The sequence below is a fragment of the Elephantulus edwardii genome, unplaced genomic scaffold (genome assembly GCF_000299155.1).
Source record: "Elephantulus edwardii isolate Elephantulus edwardi_28Jun2011 unplaced genomic scaffold, EleEdw1.0 scaffold00278, whole genome shotgun sequence".
NCBI classification, from domain to species: domain Eukaryota; kingdom Metazoa; phylum Chordata; class Mammalia; order Macroscelidea; family Macroscelididae; genus Elephantulus; species Elephantulus edwardii.
This window is the reverse complement of record NW_006400028.1, coordinates 642,440-662,424: the sequence shown is the minus strand read 5'-3', so window position 1 is coordinate 662,424 and position 19,985 is coordinate 642,440. Positions and strand designations below refer to the sequence as shown.

At 38.8% G+C, this 19,985-nt stretch overlaps 1 protein-coding gene across 1 annotated transcript in view; it reads left to right on the top strand.

Annotated features, from left to right (window-relative positions):
- SLC4A8 (solute carrier family 4, sodium bicarbonate cotransporter, member 8) overlaps nucleotides 1-19,985 on the top strand; it is a 116,767-nt gene that overhangs the window by 82,639 nt on the left and 14,143 nt on the right. Inside the window, exons 12-17 of the mRNA XM_006900214.1 lie at nucleotides 4,288-4,462; nucleotides 5,066-5,199; nucleotides 6,027-6,272; nucleotides 8,712-8,817; nucleotides 9,435-9,596; nucleotides 16,289-16,402. Coding sequence (XP_006900276.1) covers nucleotides 4,288-4,462; nucleotides 5,066-5,199; nucleotides 6,027-6,272; nucleotides 8,712-8,817; nucleotides 9,435-9,596; nucleotides 16,289-16,402 — 937 coding nt within the window. The remainder of the gene's footprint in view (nucleotides 1-4,287; nucleotides 4,463-5,065; nucleotides 5,200-6,026; nucleotides 6,273-8,711; nucleotides 8,818-9,434; nucleotides 9,597-16,288; nucleotides 16,403-19,985) is intronic.

The following is a 19,985-nucleotide window of genomic DNA, read 5'->3' as shown; positions in this document are numbered from 1 at the left end:
TTCTAATCCACAAGCTCTGAGGGAGAAAGATGGGCAGTCTCCTCTGTGTATTTTATAGCCTCAGAAAACCCACTGTATAGACAAACTGTAAGTCACTTCCAACTTGATGGCAGTGAGTTTTTTAGTTTATCTCAATGAACCCCACACACTTTAAATAGGTTTCTTCCAAAGCACATGAGACAGCTAATTGACTGGCATGTTCGTCCCTAAAACATTCCAGTGAAGGGCACCCTAAGCGCTCCAGAGCCTAGAGACTATAATAGTAGGTCTTGAATCAAGCTTAAATTAATGTGATATGTACTTTCTGCCCCTCATCATTTCCTGCCTGGCAATGTTAAAACCGAGTTGTTATTGCTGCCAAACTAGGACCAATTCATCCCTGACATTCCAGCAGGTTTTCAGAGGCACTAAATTACAGGGGAGTAGACTGACGATCTTTCTTTCAGGGCTGACAGCATGGCTTCTTACCACTAGGCCACCAGAAAGAGAGAAGGGATCTCAAATAAAAAAGAAGAATCCCTGCTTGATTACTATTTATGACAGACGTGTAATTATGGTTAGATTTTATGCTTGAATGAGGTATAAAGATCATACCATAAACAGTATTCAGAACTCATTTATTATGGTTATACCATTAATTGAGCCTCAAATAGTTTTTTTCTTCAGTCACACAAATGTCCTCCATTGCTATGGATTTCATAAATTCATTTCATATAAATATTTGGTGTGCTAATTCGTAGACACTTCTCTTAGTAGAAGCTTCTTATGTTTAGGAGCTGATTAATTTTGGCAACATCTTCATTTGCCTCATTTGGGCAGAGTGGGGCATAAAATAATTATTATAGAAATTCTTTCACCAAAGAAAAGCCCTTCAGAGGAAGTTTATGTGGATATTTAATGTTATAAAACAAAATGTCTATGAATGGTTGGATAAAAAAAAGTCATTGTCTTTTGTAAACTTTCACTCAATTCAGAATGAAAAATAAAATTAAAAGCTAAATTTTTTTAAAAAGATAATATTAATATGGTAAAAAAAAGATAATGAGGGACAAGGATGGGCAATCTCCTTCTGTGTGAAGGTCAGCAATAACAATAAGAAGGTATGGTGACTAAGAGTGTCCCCCACCCCACTTGAATCTCGCTCCAGGCTCATTCCTGCTACCTGCCACAGCCTTTATGGGCTACTAGAGCAGAAAGAAAGGCAGAATAATTATTTATAACTGGAGCTTTGACCCAAAACTGTAAGGCAGAACTCAGGCAGATCTAGGATAGCAAAACTGGGGTTGGCAGATGGGCTGAAAGTAAATCAGGTCACATGGTTGACTTTGCTTCTTTTCCCCTACCCAAGACCCAGATTGTAGATGTTACTTCTCCGAACTGAGGAGCACTGAGTTTCAACTGTTGTTGTTGTTCTGTGTGCCATCTAGTCATAGATGACTCATAGCAACCCTATGAACGAAAGACCTGAACACTTGTATAACTTTCATTTCTCCGTGTTCATAGAGTTTCTGGAGGCAAGCCATTAAACAATTAAAACCAGGCCTGAGGGCCACAGATTAAAATCACCCACCTTTGATTTAGTAGCATAATTTTCCACTAGGCCAACAGAGCTCTCTCTGTGTTGTTGTTGTTAAGTGCCATCGAGTTGTAGATGATTCATAGAGACCCTATGAACGAAAGACCTGAACACTTGTATACTTGGAGACTCAACTACACCCACCAAAACCTGAAGAAAATGGATAAGAGAAATCAGTGTCTGCCCTTTATTTACCTGTATATTCACTGTACTCTGCTAGATCATTAATTTACCCACTGCCATTGAGTCAGTTCTATTAACAACCCTCCATTTGTTTTCTGAGGATATCAGTGATAACAGGAGACAGTCTATGTTTGTCCCTTGAAGCTGCTATTGGATTCACACTGATAAAGACTCGTAGCCTCTGGGTGAGCAGCACAATTCACTACAGACCCCACCAGAGCTACTCTGATAGAGAGTATTTGAATGGAAGAAAGCTGCCTCGGTCTTCATTCCTGAGATAAATGGGTCCCAGGCTGAACTGTTCACCTCTAGGCCCCTTCACAGAGAAGAAGAAAGAACTGACTCTTTTCCAAAAAGAAATGAATTCTTTCTTTTATTTATAGAAAATTGTAAATATAAAAAGAGAGGATAGTATCATAAATTCAACTGCACTCGGTTATTAGCATTTCCTCAATCTTGTTTCATATATTTTCTTTTAATATCTTTTAGGTTAATTTTAAACCAAATCATTACCGTCATGTCACTGTACCTGTAAACACTTGAGTATGTATCTCCATTTGATAAGAATGTGTTTTTTAAAACTCACCATGCTATTTATTAACAAGTCTAATAAAATTAGCAATATTCTTTAAATTGTCAAGTGCTCAGTCCATATTAAACTTCTCATTGTTTTCTTAGTAGTATTTCTTTTTATTTAATTTATTCAGTGTAAGATACAATCAAGACCTGTTTATTATGTCCTGTCTTAGTTATCAAGTGCTACTGTAACAGAAGTATTGACAGTAGATGGCTTCAACAAACAGAAGTTTATATTTCACATTTTAGGAGACTGGAAATCTGAATTCAGTGTGCTAGCTCTAGAGGGAAGTGCACTCTCTCCATCAGCTGTTGGGAAAGATCCTTATCTTTCTTCAGTATTTATAGGGGCAGCATTCTTTGTAAATCTATATATGTTCTAGCATCACTCTTCCCCTGGGCCTAGGAAGTTTTCAGTACAGGGACACTGGGTCAAAAGGACATACTCTGCCGCTGCTCTTTTTCCTTAGTGGTCATTATGTCTCTCTTCTGCTTGTTTCTCTGTCCTTTTATCTCTTGTAAAAGCCACACTCAGGGAAATTTCCCTTCTATCAAATCAGGGCTGTGAACCAACCCTTTGCAACTGATTGACTACTCATGTTATGGGGAATGATTGCATTATTATATAACTCCGAGTAGGAATCTGGCTCAGCCAAGTTGACACCTATCTGGGGGGGGCATAATATATTTATATATATGCCAATCTTATCCTGTAACAATCCTCCTTACTTTTTCTCTAGCCATTGAGTGGTAGAAGGAACCAGATCGTCATTTAGAATGTTGAGTGCCTCTTTCATTACTGACCTGGTCATCTGACAACTTTGACCCTGGTACAGTTACTCTAAGCAAAAGTGGACTAATTTGGGGAAATCTATTCCTTTTCTTTGGTGTGCAGTATCTTATTCTAAATATTATCTCATTCTTAGGAAGCAGTGAAGGGTCCTTAAATCCTGCCATCAAGTCCTGCTAATCTACCTTATGCATAGAACTTGAATCCATTTACTTCTCCTCATCTCCAACCCACTGACTCTTGCTTCCCTTGCTCCATTGGATACATTGCCATCAAAAGTGACTTTTCAAGAATATATGTTCTGTCATGTCACTCTCATGTTTACAATCTATGATTTGACATGTCACTGGAATAAAGTTCTAATTCCTTTAAAAATGTTGTTCATACGCCTTTTTAAGCTCAGTTTCTCCATCCTTGCCTATTTGTATTTAAAGAGAGAGTTAGTTATTAAAATATATTAGTCTTTCAGCACCTCAAACCCTCCATGTGCTCTCACTTACAGGTTTCATTCATGCTAGCTAACTTTCCTTCATCTAGCTAACAATTCCTGGTGCCTCTTCATGTCTCAGCTGCAGTGTTCCCCCATTCTGCATTATCATATCACCTTCACTACCTATATCCTGCCCTAGAAATTGGTCCTGGAGAGCAAGGGTTATGTCTGTCTGGTTAATTGCTGCTCTCCAGTATTTGGCACATTGCCTGGTACAAAAGACCTGCTAATAGTACTTGTCAACTGCATTAATTAGTTATGATCCTAACTTCTTAAGAGTAAAGTAGGAAAGTGCATGTAATGATGATTTTTTTATTTAGAAAACATATACTAAAACTAACAACTTAAATACATTAGATTGGTTTTGCACATTTCCTCCTAACAGTTTTAGATTTGAAAATTAAAGCTAATGCTTGCTATTCATGTTAAATTTTTAAACTTTTTATTGAATGGCTAATATGTATACCTAGACTAATATTTTTAATACTTGATATAAGAATTTAAATTTATAGTAAGTTATGTCCTTGGTTGCAAATATTGCTGACCCCAGCGAGATAGCCTCTATTTGGTGCCAAATTAAAATCAAAGTATCACCCAGTATAGGGCACATTTTAAAATGTGTATTGTTCATATGCTTTTGTAAAGAAAGCCCTGTCTGCTATGTTTCTGCAGGTTGTTTGGGGGCTTGGTGCTGGACATCAAGCGGAAGGCCCCCTGGTACTGGAGTGACTACCGGGATGCACTCAGCTTGCAGTGTTTGGCCTCCTTTCTGTTCCTGTACTGTGCCTGCATGTCACCTGTAATCACCTTTGGGGGATTGCTTGGAGAAGCCACTGAGGGACGCATAGTAAGAACTTTTAAACACTTCTAATTATTCCAAAGAAGACTTATAATATTATGGTGGCCTCCAAAGCCATTAAAGGGAAGGTTCTGGGTGCTAGGATGAAGGAGAATGTACTCTTTCAACTAAATTACCACAGTCTTCCAACTGTATACTAATCAGCAACACAGTTCTCCCTATTGAACGGACTCTCTTCTCCTTAAGTATCAGTTTAAGTAGCTGATTGCACAGAAGAATTTCTCAATCCCCCTAGGATTAGGAATGGATATATTGGTGTAGTTTGAAAGTAAGGTTTCAGACAACTGTATAACAATTTACAGCATAAACAGTATTATTGTGGTTTCTATATGTATCTTTTCATTAAATTACTTCAGAACACAATTTACTTATAGAAGGGTATGCAAATGGATTTGGGCTCTTAAATTATTGAAGGTAGTATCTGTTTATAGGAGTATTAGACAATATGTACACATCACTCTTGCTCAGATGAAATACAAGCAAATGACTGTTAAGGCACACATGAAAGTTAAGTTAGGGATGTACATAAGCCAGTATTACTCTTTACTGATGGACTATGGGCTCAGTGGTGATTTTTTTTTTTCTTTTCAGAGTGCAATTGAATCCTTGTTTGGAGCCTCCATGACTGGGATTGCTTATTCTTTGTTTGCAGGGCAAGCTCTCACTATCTTGGGCAGTACTGGGCCAGTGCTTGTGTTTGAAAAAATTTTGTTTAAATTTTGCAAGTAAGTCTTTCCCCCTCCCCCGACTCAAAAACCCTCACTGGATGGTGGTTAGTGTGTTGCCAGGCTAAAAGCCAAGGTCTTAGGCAAGTAAATGTAGGCAAATAGCATTCTGTACTGTAAAAAAAATTGAAAGAAAAACATCAGTAGTAACTTATTTAAAGAACGAGATCTCCTTTGGTTAAACAGCTTTGTTAAAGTGCTTTGTGAATGAATGTCCCTTAGCCATTGTTGAAGTCCGAACTTCTTATCTTTAAAGCATTTTCCTTAGCTAATTCAGATGTTTCTGTGCTCATTTCAAGTCAGTTTTAATTTGGTATTATTGTTGTGTATCATCAAATTGGAACCAATCTATAGCTGATCCTCCAGTGGGTTTTTAGAGCATGGGAGGACATTGCCCATCCTTCTGTGGAATAGCTGGTAGATTACAACTGCTTGTCTTTGAGATTTCAGCACCAGAGCTCCCTAAATTTGGTATGATATCCTCAAGTTGTGGTGGCAGCTTTTCCATGTCCCTATTTCCTTGCCTTTCTTTGTAATATCTTTTACTCACTTTCTATTTGAAGAAGGAACATGTGTGATGTCTGAACTACATTAGGCAGTAATGGCAGAAATGTTGTGCAGGGCAACATTTCTTTTTGCTTAGGCAAATGCCACAAATGAAGCAGATCTTTATCACAGCATTTAGGAGTGAAATACTGTTGGAATTGGTGATAAACTGGGTTATGTCAGTTACAGATATTATAGGATGAAATAGCCACCCTTTTGATCCTTTTTGTCCCTTAATTCCACCCACCCATCCTTGTTTATGAACTTTGGTTTTGTTTCAGAGACTATGCTCTCTCATACCTCTCCTTGAGAGCTTGCATTGGACTGTGGACCGCCTTCTTATGTATTGTCCTTGTGGCAACTGATGCCAGTTCTCTTGTCTGTTACATTACCCGCTTCACTGAAGAAGCATTTGCCTCCCTGATTTGCATTATTTTCATCTATGAAGCCATAGAGAAGTTGATTCACCTGGCAGAGTCCTTCCCCATCCATAGGCACAGCCAGCTGGACCAGCTTAGCCTCTATTAGTAAGTATGCTTTCTGCTTGTGTTTAAGGGCTTTTTTTGGGTTTTGTGTTTTTAAATACCAAAGGGCCTGAGATTAATTGTTGATCTAATATATCAGGAAGTGTTTGTGGCTTCTGTTAAATTATTAGTCCTCTAGGTAACAGATTGGAAGCAGTGGCATCCACTTCCAAAGTAGCTTGTCTCTGGAAACTCTATGAACATGGAGAAATGATGGAAGTTATACAAGTGTTCAGGGTTTTTGTTCATAGAGTCGCTATGAATCATCTACAACTCGACGGCATTTAACAACAACAACAACAACTACGTAACAGAATTCAAAAAGGGATGAGGAGACATGGAGGCTTGACAGAAGAGAACTATCAAAATTCATGAAGCTAAGGATAAAGAGTGAAACTCAGATTAAGGAATGTGTGACACACAATGTATATGAATTTTATATGCAAACCAAAATAAAGGTTTTTTTTTAAAAGAGTAGAACTCAAAACTCAAGAAATGTTTTCCAGAGCATCTCTTGGCTGCAGGCATTGAAACAAAAGTAGTTGCAAGTGTAACAGGGAGAATTTGAGTTTGTAATTAGGAGAACTTCTAAGACCTTGGACCATATTCTCAAGTGACTGAATGGACTCTGTTATCCTGAAAATATATATTCTGGAGGCAGCTCTGTATTATTAATAATTCCTTATAGATCCAGAGGGCTCATAGCTAGAAAATTACTTACTAACCTACATTTCAATTCTAAGTATTTGGTTTTTCTCTGTGTGTTCAATATAATTTGAAGTAGATGAGAAGGAAAATCCAATATCTGGTATGCTTTTTAATTATCTACTAGCATCTGGTCCTATAAATTATTTCTCCTCTGAAGTAATAGTCTCCAAATTATGACTAAAGGCCTTCTTCTGTTAGCTCTGAACACAAAGTTCCCTCTCTTCTGCTGTACAGTTCTAATGTAGAGGATCTGGGTGGGAAGTGAGTAATTTAAAACTGAAACTGCCTAGGAGGGGAGAACACACACCCTGGAGGCATCTGTCAATCATCCACAAATACGCTGTTGATTGTTCTGGTTATTCATCCATTAAGCTTTTCAAAACCAGGCTTAATGGGGGAAATGAAAATATAAAAAATTATATTACTATACTGAAAAACCATTAGGAATTATAATTTCAAAGCCCCATGGTTAACTAATCCATATTGGAATCCTGAATTCTGTAAAGTTTATTCTTTGATTTCTTTTCACCATTCATTAAAATGAAATAATTAAACAAGTATTTATTAAGCATTTATTATGTACCAAGTACTGTAGTGGTAAAAATGACAGAGGATCTGTCCTCAAGAAGCTATTATTTTAATTTTATTTTTTTAAAATTTCGTTTATTTCGTTATTTGTGTGTGTGTGTGTGTGTGTGTGTGTACCGTCAAATCAGATCTGACTGGTACAGGAGGAAATTGTTCCTCCTTCTCCAGCAGAGCATCTGGTGGATTCAAACCACACATCTCTGAGATTGCAGTTGCAGCTTCTTGCCATTAGGCCACCAGAGCTTGCCAGAAGTTATTATTTTAGAGAGAGAAAACAGGAAAATTATTAACCTTGGAATGAATAGACTTTGGATGTGGATCTCAAAAGCTCATTGCCACTGAATTGCAACCGACTCATTGCTAACCTTCCAGAGGATTTTCAGAGGCTGTAAATTGCGAGAGAGGAGATTGCCCATTTCCCCACCCTCACCCCAGAAATAGATGGTGGATTCAAATTACTCATCTTGTGACTAAGCTCAAGTTGATGTTTTTCATATTGCAGTTTATGTTAATTCATATAGTGCTGATGTGAAGCTAGAATTTCCCCAGCAGTTGAATAATTTTATGTATGGAAATAATTTCTTAAACCTAAAATGTACAATTTTAAGGCTTTCCCTATTGCTTTTTTTTTAAAAAAAAATTGTATTGGTTTGCATTCAGAAGTCTATACATTGTCCTTAGTTACATACCTTCTGTTTCATGCATTCCTCCATTCACACTGTGTTTCACATTATCATTTCCATACATTGTGTGTGGGGGTGTTTGTTGGCTTTAAAAAAAAAATTGGTTAGCTTGAAAAGTTCATATACATGGTGTTTCATACTATTCTTAATTCACATTGTGTTTCATATAGTCATTCTCATGCATTGTGTTTTAGAAAATCATTGTATTATAAAATCATCATTGGGCCTTGCCTATCATTACTCTGTCTTTTCTTTCACTGATTTCCTCCTATTAGTTACGGCAGACTAGTAAACAGAGTGTGTTTGGATTTGTGGATGGACCTCCACCCATAGCAATCTCAGGGATCTCAAGTGGGCAAAAGCAGGAGAAATAACCCAAACTCCCACAGTTTTTAACCCAGTCATAGATAACATCATTTACTATTTAATTGCTTTCAAGGGTTGTTTTTTTTATTTCCTTCAGCTGTAGATGTACCCCCCCAGAGAATCCAAACAATCACACTCTACAGTTCTGGAAGGACCATGACATCGTGGCAACGCAGATAAACTGGGCCAACCTGACTGTTCGTGTAAGTCTGGAAGCTACCAGATACCCTACCATTGTGACTACTGGGCCTAAGAACTTCTATATAGAAAAAGTCGGGTAATTCTTTGACAAGCCCTGGTGTTTTCAGAAATAAAGTTTGTTTGCTTTTGATAATTTTAACAGGCTTTCTTTTGCCATTAGTAAATTATCTTGTATAGAAAGGGAAAGGAAAATAACCTATCTCTTAGCTGTCTTACACACCTTACCCAGTGGCCCTGCGCTAACTATACATGGGCATGAAACCTTGCAGGCAGAAAGCAGGAATTTTTTTTGTGGCACTAGAAGAATATTTAAGTTTGAAATTTCTTTAATAAAAATATTACAAAAATTTTAGGGCCCTTTCAGAACCTGGGAAATAGCATTTCCTCCAGAAAATTCTGGTTTTATTATCAAAAGTGTCTTAATTAGAACCATAAATGATCACCATACATGGAATGAGCCTGTTCAAGTGAGAGTCCCACATTGCAGGGAGCCTGCAGTTCTACTGACAGCCTGCATTCCCCAGCAACTATAGGATGATGGTGGACAGTGGTGTCAGAAGACAGCAACTGTTTATTTCCTGTACTTGTCCTTAATCATTCAAAATGTCTGTTCCTCCAGGAATGCCAGGAGATGCATGGAGAGTTCATGGGAACTGCATGTGGCCAGCACGGACCCTACACCCCTGATGTACTCTTTTGGTCCTGCATTCTCTTTTTCACTACCTTTATCCTCTCCAGCACCTTGAAGACATTCAAAACAAGCCGCTATTTCCCAACCAGAGTAGGTAGCTGGTCATGAATAACTAACCCAAATCCACATATTTATCAGAGAGTGCTGGCTAGGCATTAGCTTCTTCTGTGTTAAAATTCTAAAATAATAGAGCCTTTCATGCTGTTTTCTTGCTGGTTAGAGAACTCTACATGTCCTAATGAGCCACAGGATGGCTTTCTCTTCTAGCATTTGTCAATCCCTGTCATAGATGTGTGGTTTGGAACAAGGAGCTAATACTTACACACACAGAGCTCACTGCCACCCTCCTCCCCTCCCCTGCAATTTAGGAGCATGATACTTATTCAAGGGTTCATGCTTTACTTTTAAAAAAATATCGTGGTAAATATATATGTAACAAAATATTTGACATTTCAGTAGTTTTCACATGTACAAATCAATGACAATAATTATGTTAATCATGTTGTTCAACCATCACCTTTTCCTTTATTTCCTTTTTTTAATAAGTTTATTTTTATGCAGATTCCCCCCCCCCACTTTCCTTCTTTGATGTTGTATTTAATATAATCATTCCCACACATTGTGTTTTATAAAATTAATCACCTTTTGGTTTAAATGTTGTTGAGTTTAAGGCAATAGTATTTTCTAAAAGTGATTAACTCTCACTTCCAGAATACTATTAAATTTCATTTCCAGAAAGGTGGCACACTTATCATACAGTAGCTAGAGCTGACCCTGGAGCATAGTCAACTAGGGTGATAATGTTAAGATACTATAGGAGGACCTCAGAGTCTTCCCTCAGAGATAACTGTTGCAGTACTTTAAACTCACTAGTCACATTGACAGGAGCAGCCAGCATGATCCTGATTTATTTTGCACAACTGCTTGAAGCCTCAACATCCTTTCTCTGATGCAGATGATGTTGTATGGTGATCAGGGTTTCTGCTGGTTCTGGCAGAGCAAAATTAGAGGCTAAATGTGAGGTGATTCAGAGATCAACCTTTTAAAAAGTAGCCAAAATCAGGAAGAAAAAAATGTTTTCAAATAAAACACCTGATTGTACTGATGTAAAACCTTTCCTTGGGCCCAGGGGACAGTTGTCAGAAAAACACAAGGAAATACTACATGGTTCAAAATCAGGAAAGATGTGTCAAGGATGTATTCTGTCTCCATATCATTTCTTTTTATTTTTTAAATTTTATTTTATACTGGTTTATTTACAAAGTTTGTATACATTATTTTTCACATTGGATCTTTCTCATTTCCTTCCTCTCCCCCCATCAAATTCTGAGACCCTATGATTAATTCCCACCCCCCCACCCCTCTGCTCCTCACCTTGGATCCTCATAAATATCTTTTCTATCTATGTTCAGAACATATCTTTCAGGGGGCTGGGTTCTATGAGGGAGGAATGTGGCATCAGGATTGGAGGAAGACTCACCAATAACCTGCGTTATGCAGATGACACACCTTGCTTGGTTCAACTAAGGAAAGCCTAAAACAATATGGACTAAAGCTCAGCATCAAGAAAACAAAGATTCTCAGCACTGGTTCATTTGGCAACACCATGATAGATGGATAAAAGATTGAGATTGTTAATAATTACAGCTTGCTCACAGTCAGGAAATCAAAAGGTGAATTACTTTAGGAAAATCTGCTGTCAGGGACCTCTCCAGGGCGCTGAAAAGCAACAGTGTCAATCTAGAGGGTAAGGTGTGCCTGATCCAGGCCATGATTTTCACAGTTACTTGCTATGCATCAGAGAGCTAAACAGTGACTAAAGATGACAGAAGAATTGATGCCTTTGAGCTGTGGTGCTGGAGAAGAATATTGAACATACCATGGACTGCAAAGAGAACTAACAAGTCTGTCCTGAAGAGGGTGAAACCAAGTTGCTTCTTGGAGGCAAGAATTTTGAGGCTCCATCTCACATATTTTGGGCATGTTGTCAGAAGGAACCAGGCCTTACAGAGGGACATCATGCTTGGAAGGGCAGAGGAACAGAGCAAGAGAGGAAGACCCCAGTTGAGATGGATTGACACGGTAAACTAGGGAAATGGGAGTAGTGTATCAGAGGCAGTCACATTGGCTCAGGATAGAACAGAGTTCAGAGCTATTGTGCATAGGGTCACTATGAGTTGTAGTTGACTCAATGTCACATAACAACAACAAGGCCTCATTTGGGTACATTCACAGAAGGATGTGTGTGGATAGGTGAGTTGATCAGATATATACTATAAAACATATATGACACTTGCTTAGTCCTCACTGAGCCCAAGTGGCCATTACTTGCCCAGGCCTTGGTTAAGTGCCATGGAGGAAGTGTAAGGCAAATGTAGTTTAGAACCTGATATCTGCCACCACTAAAAAGGGAAGACACATGAAACAATTAGATGCTATATGTTGTTATGTGCTTTCAAGTCAGAGCTGACTCAAAGCTGAACTTTCAGTAGTTCAGACTGTGAATTGTGTGCGAAGAAATTGCCCATCTTTCTCCTGTGGATCACTTGGTAGATTCAAACCACCTATCTTTGAATTGGCAGTGTAATTCCTTACAAACAAAGCCAGCAGAGCTCCATCAATGCTACACATTGTTGTAAGATGTCAAGTCCAATATGACTCATAGCAACCCTTGACTACAGACCTGAACTCTGTCCTATCCTGTGCATCCTCATCATCTCTGACACACTGAGCCCATTGCCGTAGTCACTGAGTCTACCCATCTCATTGGAGGTCTTCCTCTCTATTGCTGACCCTCCATCTTTGCATGCATGAAGTCCTTTCCAAGGATTAGCCTCTCCTAGCAACATGCTAAAAGTGTAAGAAACCAAGCTTTTACATGAGAGAGTAGTATATAGTTAACCAAACTGAGAGAAAAATGTTCAAGGAGTTCAGAAAAGAGAAATGCTACTGGAGAACTACTAAAACGTGGAAGGGGAGCTGGAAACATCAAGTTTCAAAGGAAAGTCAAGGAACTAGTGATACTTTGTAGAGCTGGGTATATTTTCTTCTATCTCTGATTAGAGAACACACTGGGCATTTGTTAGACAAGACACTTAGTAAAGCAATAGTAAACTATGTTAGAGCAGGTGGTGGTTCAGAGAAAGAAAGGAAGACCAACAAGATGGATTGGCACAGTGACTGGAACAGTTAGCTCAAGCATGTCAGAGATCCCACAGATGGCACAGGATAGGGGAAGGTTTCAATCTAGTGTTCATAGGCTTGCAAAGAGTTGTAGTCAACTCCATGGTTTGTAACAATAGCATATAGAGAATCCTGGTGGCATAGTCTGCAAAGAGTTGCTCTGCTAATCCAAAGGTTCGAATGCACTAGCTGCTCTATAGAAGAAAGATGTCTGGTCTCCTCCTATTGTGTGATTTACAATCTTGGAAACCTGCAGGCGGGTTCGAACTGACTTGATGGCATTGAGAGAGAGAGATTAAACTGTAACTGGAACAGTCCTCTGAAAGCAAGTCTTAAATCACATGGGAATCCCTAATAAAATGCTGATGTTAAAAAACAATCAAAATGGTAAGAAATTGAAATTTAAGGTGCATCCTGAGCAGTCATTCTATATCCATGAAGGGAGATAATTTCATTTCTAAAACCAAATTACTCGAAGTAGGCTAGTTATAATTGTTAAAAATAAATCTCAAATGTCCTCAATTAATATGATGTTCCAGAGTTTCATAATATAATTATAAAATTAAATTAGAATGTAAAATTAAATTACAATTGGAATGAGTGTCTTTACAGAAAGTAATTGAAGAACTGATTCTGAGATTTTACAGATTCTTAAAAATTTCTTTCTTAATGAATACAAGTGTTCATGGTATCCAAGTATTTAACTGGTTACTAAGTTAACATTAAAGACATTTGTGACCTAATGATAAGGAGTTTCACTGCTACCTGAAAGGCACAGTTCAGATTTATTAGCTGCTCTGTGGAAGAAAGATGGACCATATCCTTCTCATGATTTATAGCCTCTAAAAACTCTCTGGAGGGTCAACATGATGGCACATAACAACATAAAGTTAGCATTGAATCTAGACTGGAAACAGAGAATACCAGAAAAATGTTTCCTTGACTATACAACAGCATTTAACTATATAGTTCATATGGATAACATCAAGAAGAATGGTGATTCTTAATTGTACTCATGTGAAACATGTACAAGAGACCAAGAAGAGGTCATTTGAACAGCACAAAAGAATACAGCATGACTTAAAATTCAGAAAAAGTGTGCATCAAGTTTGTATCCCTCCTTCATTTCTATTCAGTCTGTGTGCTGAACAAATATCAGGATTGGAGGAAGACTCATCAACAAACTTGCATTATGCAGGTGACACAACCTTATTTATAGAAAGTTAAGAAGACTTTAAACATTAAAGAAGATAGAGACTAAAGCCTTCATTATGGATACAACCTCATCATCAAGACAACAGAAATCCTCACCACTGGACCAACAGGCAATATCATGATAGTTGGAGAAAAGATTGAAGTTGTTAACACTTTTGTTTTACTTGAATCAGCAATCAGCATCCATAGCAGTAGCAGTTAAGAAATCAAAAGATGTGTTGCATTGGAAAAATCTTCTGTAAGGACCTGTCTATCTGTGCTTCATTGACAATGAAGCATTTGTGTGGATCACAACAAGCTATGGCTGACTCGGAGAAGAATGGGAATCCCAGAACATTTGCTTGTGCTTATGCAAAACCTATACTTGGACCAAGAGGCAGTCATCAGAACAGAGCAAGGAGAGACTGCATGGTTCAAAATTGGGTGGTGGTGCGGGGGTCCGCCAGAGATGTATTCTGTCTCTATACCTTTTCAATCTGTATGAACAGATCATCTGGGATGCTGGGTTATACAAGGAGGAATGTGGCGTCAGTATTGGTGGAAGATCTATCAACATCCTGCATGATGCAGATGACACAACCATGCTTGCTGAAACTGAGGAGGACCTGAAGTTCTTGCTGCAGAAGGTCAAGGACGGCAGCCTTCAATATGGATTGAAGCTCAACATCAAGAAAACAAAGATTCTCACCACTGGACCAGTTGGCAGCATCAGTATGGATGGTGAAGAGATTGAGAGAGTTAACAGTTTTAGTTTGCTTGGCTCCACAATCTAAATTCTTGGTACCAGCAGCCAGGAAATCAAGAGATGAATTGCATTGGGCAAGTCAGCTGTCAGCGACCTCTCCACAGTACTGAAGAGCAACGACATCAGGCTGGAGACTAAGGTGCACCTTTTGCAGGCTCTAGTCTTCACATTTCTGTGCTATGCATCAGAGAGTTGGACAGTGACTAGGAATGGTAGAGAATTGATGCCTTTGAGCTGTGGTGCAGGAGAAGAGTGTTGACTATACCATGGACTGCCAGGAGAACAAACAGGTTTGTTCTGGAAAGGGTGAAACCGGGCTGCTCCTTAGAGGCAAGGATTCTGAAACTTCGTGTGACATACTTTGGACATGTTGCAAGGAGGGACCAGTCCTTGGAGAGGGACATCATGTTTGGGAGAGTGGAGGGACAGTGCAAGGAGAGGAAGAACCTTGATGAAATGAATTGAATCAGTGATTGGGGTGATGGGAGTAAGTGTGTCAGAGACAGTGAGGTTGACACAGGATAGAGCAGGATTTAGGGCTTTTGTACATAGTGTCGCTGTGAGTTGCAAGTGACTCAACAGCACATAACAACAACAAAGAACCTCTTTAAAGTGCTAAAGTGCAGGACTATCATTTTAAAGACTAAGGTGCACCTGTCCCAAGCCATAGGATTGTCATTTGCTAAATATGCATATAAAAGTTGAACAGTGAATAAAAAAGACCAAAGAAGAATTGATGCCTTGAAAAATTATATTGGCAAAGCATATTGAATATCTCATGCATGGGGACTGCCAAAGGAAAAAAAAAACAACAAAAACCCAACCCCAACACTCTATCTTGGAGTAAGTATAATCCAGGTGCTACGTGGAGGCAAGAATGATGAAACTTCATCTCATATTGTTTGATCACGTTGCCAGGAGGGACCAGTTTTTGGATGAAGACATCATTTTGGGAAAATATAGAATTAGTGAAAGAATACAAGATCCTAAACAAGTTGATTGCCACAGTGACTGCTACAACAGGCTTGAGCTTGGTGGAGATCGTGGGGACGGCACAGGATCAGCCAAAGCTTTGATCTGTTGTTCATAGAGTTGCTATGAATTGTGGTTTACTTCATGGAATTTAACAAGAACAATGCCAACAAAGGAGTGTTAACTTGATAAGAAGGTTAATGACATTACTGCTGGGTTGAGAGAAAGTTCTTTTTGCCTATGGTATACAATAGTGGCTTCACATTACTATAGATTATTATAGAAAGTTAGTTTTCTATCTTATTCATTGGTTGCAATGCCAGGGTTCTTCTCTGGTCCAATTGAATCATCACTGGTCCAAGAATCCTTTTCCCAAGTTACTAGGACTAAAGCCTAAAGTTAGACCTAAATGCTCAAATGGAACTCTTCAGAGGCTCTGCATTTAGCTATGAGTTACAGAAGTGTTTATCAGAGCACACAATTTATTCTATTATAGCTACACTTTCATTGATTTGTATATATGAATAAATTCTTGTTTAATGAGCTTACATTAACTCAACTATACAATCAAAACATTCTCCTCAGGATTTTGAAAACCTATTAACCTTGCAGTCTTTTCTTCTGCCTTTTTTAACCAAAACACTTTTCAATTTTTCTCTTATGCCAGGTGCGCTCCATGGTGAGCGACTTTGCTGTTTTCCTTACCATCTTCACAATGGTGATTATTGATTTTTTGATTGGAGTTCCATCACCGAAGCTTCAAGTTCCCAGTGTGTTCAAGGTAAACCAATCTCGGAGTATTTGTAGTCTCAAAGACTGATTCCAAAGGCCTTCCCATACCATAATCAATCATGAGATGAGTTTTCCAATCTTCCAAATATAGTTCTTGTTGTTATGGCTTGCTGTTCAGAAAAGCTTGGAGCTCTGGTGGCCTAGTCTGTGGGGAGTTGTGCTGCTAATTTCTCTGGTGGTTAAAATCCACCAGTAACTCCTTGAGAGAAAGGTGGCCAATCTCCTGTGTGATTTATAGCCTCTAAAAACCAGCTAGAAAAATAAACAAAAAAATCAGCTGGAAGGTCAGCCATGAGTCAGTTCCAACTCAATGGTAATAGATTTTTATTTAGAAAAGCAAACTCTTCAGCCTTGGCTAAACATGGAACAGAAATATTAAGGTTGTTTAATGGAAAGCACTATTTGTTACATTAACACCATTTGTTGTTTTAAGAGACGAATGTTTGAAACAGGATGTGTGCAATTACATAAGTATATGTAAATAAGGGTATAGATTCTAGATAAGAATAATTATTAAAGGAACAAACTTAACATGCAAGTAGAGAATTTATTAGGAAAAGAAATTTCTAATCATTGGAGAACAGGAAGACATGGAGGGAACAGAGCAACACAAGCGAGTCTTACCAAACACAGGAGGGAGTAGAAGTGATTTTTTAAAAAAGACTGAGTAGGGGAAGATACCGTGCTATGGAAAAGGATGGAGTTTTAAGAGTTAATCTAACAAATGGAAAAGATCATCATAGTTATTCATGAAGAGGAGGGATTCATCTGGGATTGGCCTAAATGGGGGGATTGTTGTTGTTATTACTGTTATTAGGTGCTGTCCAGTTTACTGCACTCATAGCAACCCTATGATCAGTGGACCCAGACCCTGCCCTGCGCCATCCTTACCATCCCTGACATGCCACAGCCCGTTGTTGCAGTCACTGTGACGATCCCTCTTGTTGAGGGTCTTCCTCTCTTTTGCTGACCCTCCACTTTTCCAAGCATGGCTTGTTTCCCCAAAGACTAGTCCAAAGTATATGAGATGATGTTCTACCATCTTTGCCTCTAAGGATCATGCCCGTAGTTCTTCCTCTAAAACAGACTTACTTGTTGTTCTTTTGGCAGTTCATGGGATATTCAGTACTTTTTTCCAGCACCAAAACTCAAAGGCATTGATTCTTCGTCTTTAGTCCTTCCTTATTCACTGTCCAATTTTTAGATGTATAGGAAGCAATTGTAAAGGCTTGGATCAAGCATACCTTAGTCATCAAACAGACTTCATTGCTCTTTAGGATTTTGGAGAGAGTCAATGACCTCTGGTGCCATAGTCCATAAGGAATTGTGTTGCTAACCCAAAAGTGACACCCCTTGAGGATTGAAATCTGCCAGCAGCTCCTTGGGTGAAAGATGGGCATTCTCCTGATGTACAGTTTACAGCCTCCAAAAACCTCCTGTAGTGTCAACTATGAGTCTATTTCTGACTCAGTGGCCGTGAGAAGAAGCTGCACAGCAATCCCAAAGGCATGTGGTTTAAGTCTGTCATCTGCTCCACAGGATGAGCAGTCTCCCCTGCGATTTACTGTCTCTGAAAACCTGCCTGAGGGTCAGTTACTGGTTGGTCCACACAACAACAGTACCAGGATGTTGGGTGGGGAAATTCCCTAATCTCCTGTCTATAAATACTGTGTTAATGTGAGCGAGTCCTTGAACAAGTCTTGTTAATGGTATTTCCATTGAACATAAATGAGATAAGAGCACTGTGAAAGGATGAAAAGCTAAAGAACTCAGACCCTCCTCACAAGGATCAGTCCCCTCACATTGCTGAGGGGAGAGGAGCTGAAGATCTTACCTTATCTGGGACCTGAGGCCTCTGGCATTGCATTTTCATTTATATACCTCTATGTACTCTATAGGGAACTCTGGTGGCCTAGTGATAAGAAGCTGCACCACCAATTTGAAGTCGAGTGGTTCGAATCCACCAGCCGTTCTGTGGCAGGAAAGATAGGCAATGACTTCCCATGCAATTTATTGCCTCTGAAAACCCATTGGAGAGTGTCAGCTATGAATCAGCTCTGACTCACCAGCACATAGCAACAACAACATGTAATCTTTTTTTAAAAAAATTTATATTTTTATTTATAAATCCCTTTTAACCGCCCACATTGAAACCAAATTGTGCTGCCTTTAAATAGATTTAGGATACACTGGGTTACCATTGGAACGCCTGGGCAAAATGTGCTCTGGCTGGAGCACAGTCAGAATACTAACTATAGTCACATACTAATGAGGTGGGCTCATGTAGGATGTGAGTAAATATTGTTGATGGGAATGTAGAATGGCACAATTACCAAGGCACTAGAGAAGTAGTTTGACATTTCCATAAAAAGTTAGGATTAGCAATACCATTTGATCCAACAATCCCGCTGTTATTACTCTTAGGCACCTTTTGAATCAACTAAGGCTTATCGCAACCATGTGAACAACAGATCTAAACCCTGCTCTGTGTAGTACCGTCTATATGATTTCCAGCATATTTGGCTCCATTGTTACAATCACTGTATCAGTCCATTGTGTTGAGGGTCTTCCTTTCTTATCCTGACCCTCCACCTTTCCCAGCATGATATATTTTTCCAAGGACAGGCCCCTCCTGACAAAATGTCCAAAGTCTGTGAGACGAAGCCTCACCATCCCTGCCTCCAAAGAGCACCATAACTGCACTTCCTATAAATTTTTTTTTCTATCCATAGTATATTCAGTACTCTTCCCCAACATCACAATAAAAAGGCATCAATTCTCTGTAGTTATTGTTATTATATATTGCCAAGTCTACCAGATTGATGTACTGAGGTAACTTGTGGTTGCTGTGGACATGTAATCTTTTTAAAAAAATTTATTATTTCAATGAAAATTTGCAGACTTTGGATTTCCATTCATTCATTGTTGCACTTTTCTCCCCTCCAAACCCTCCCTCCCAGTACATTACCCTCTTGAAAAAGTAACAGAAAATTTTTTTCATTGTTTTACAATCCCTCTCCCCAGGTTCACTCCACTATGCAAGCCTTCACTCTGGGCTCCCATCATGACAAAAATACCTAATCCAACAGTTTTCTCCCTCATCTGTTTCAATGCAGTATACATTATTGAACCCAACTTTCTCAGTCTCCCCCCAACCTCTAGGTCAGTCCTGTTTTACAGCTGTGTCACCATACAATATTTGTCCTTTTGTGCCTGAGATATTTCACTCAGCATAATGTTCTCCAGGCTCACCCATTTTGAATAATTATTGCATGAGTTCCTTGTTTCAATGCAGCATAGTATTCCATTGTGTGAATATACCACAGCTTCTCTATCCATTTGTTTGTTGATGAGCACTTGGGTTGTTTCCAACTCCTTGCTATTGTGAACAAGGCCATGATAAACATGGGTGTGCATATATCTGCTTGGGTATCAGTTGTGATCTCTTTGGGGTTTATTCCCAATATTGGAATTGCTGGATCAAATGGTATCTGTATTTGCAACTTTTTGAGAAAGTGGCATGCTGCCTTCCACAGTGGTTATACCATTTTACACTCCCACCAACAGTGAAT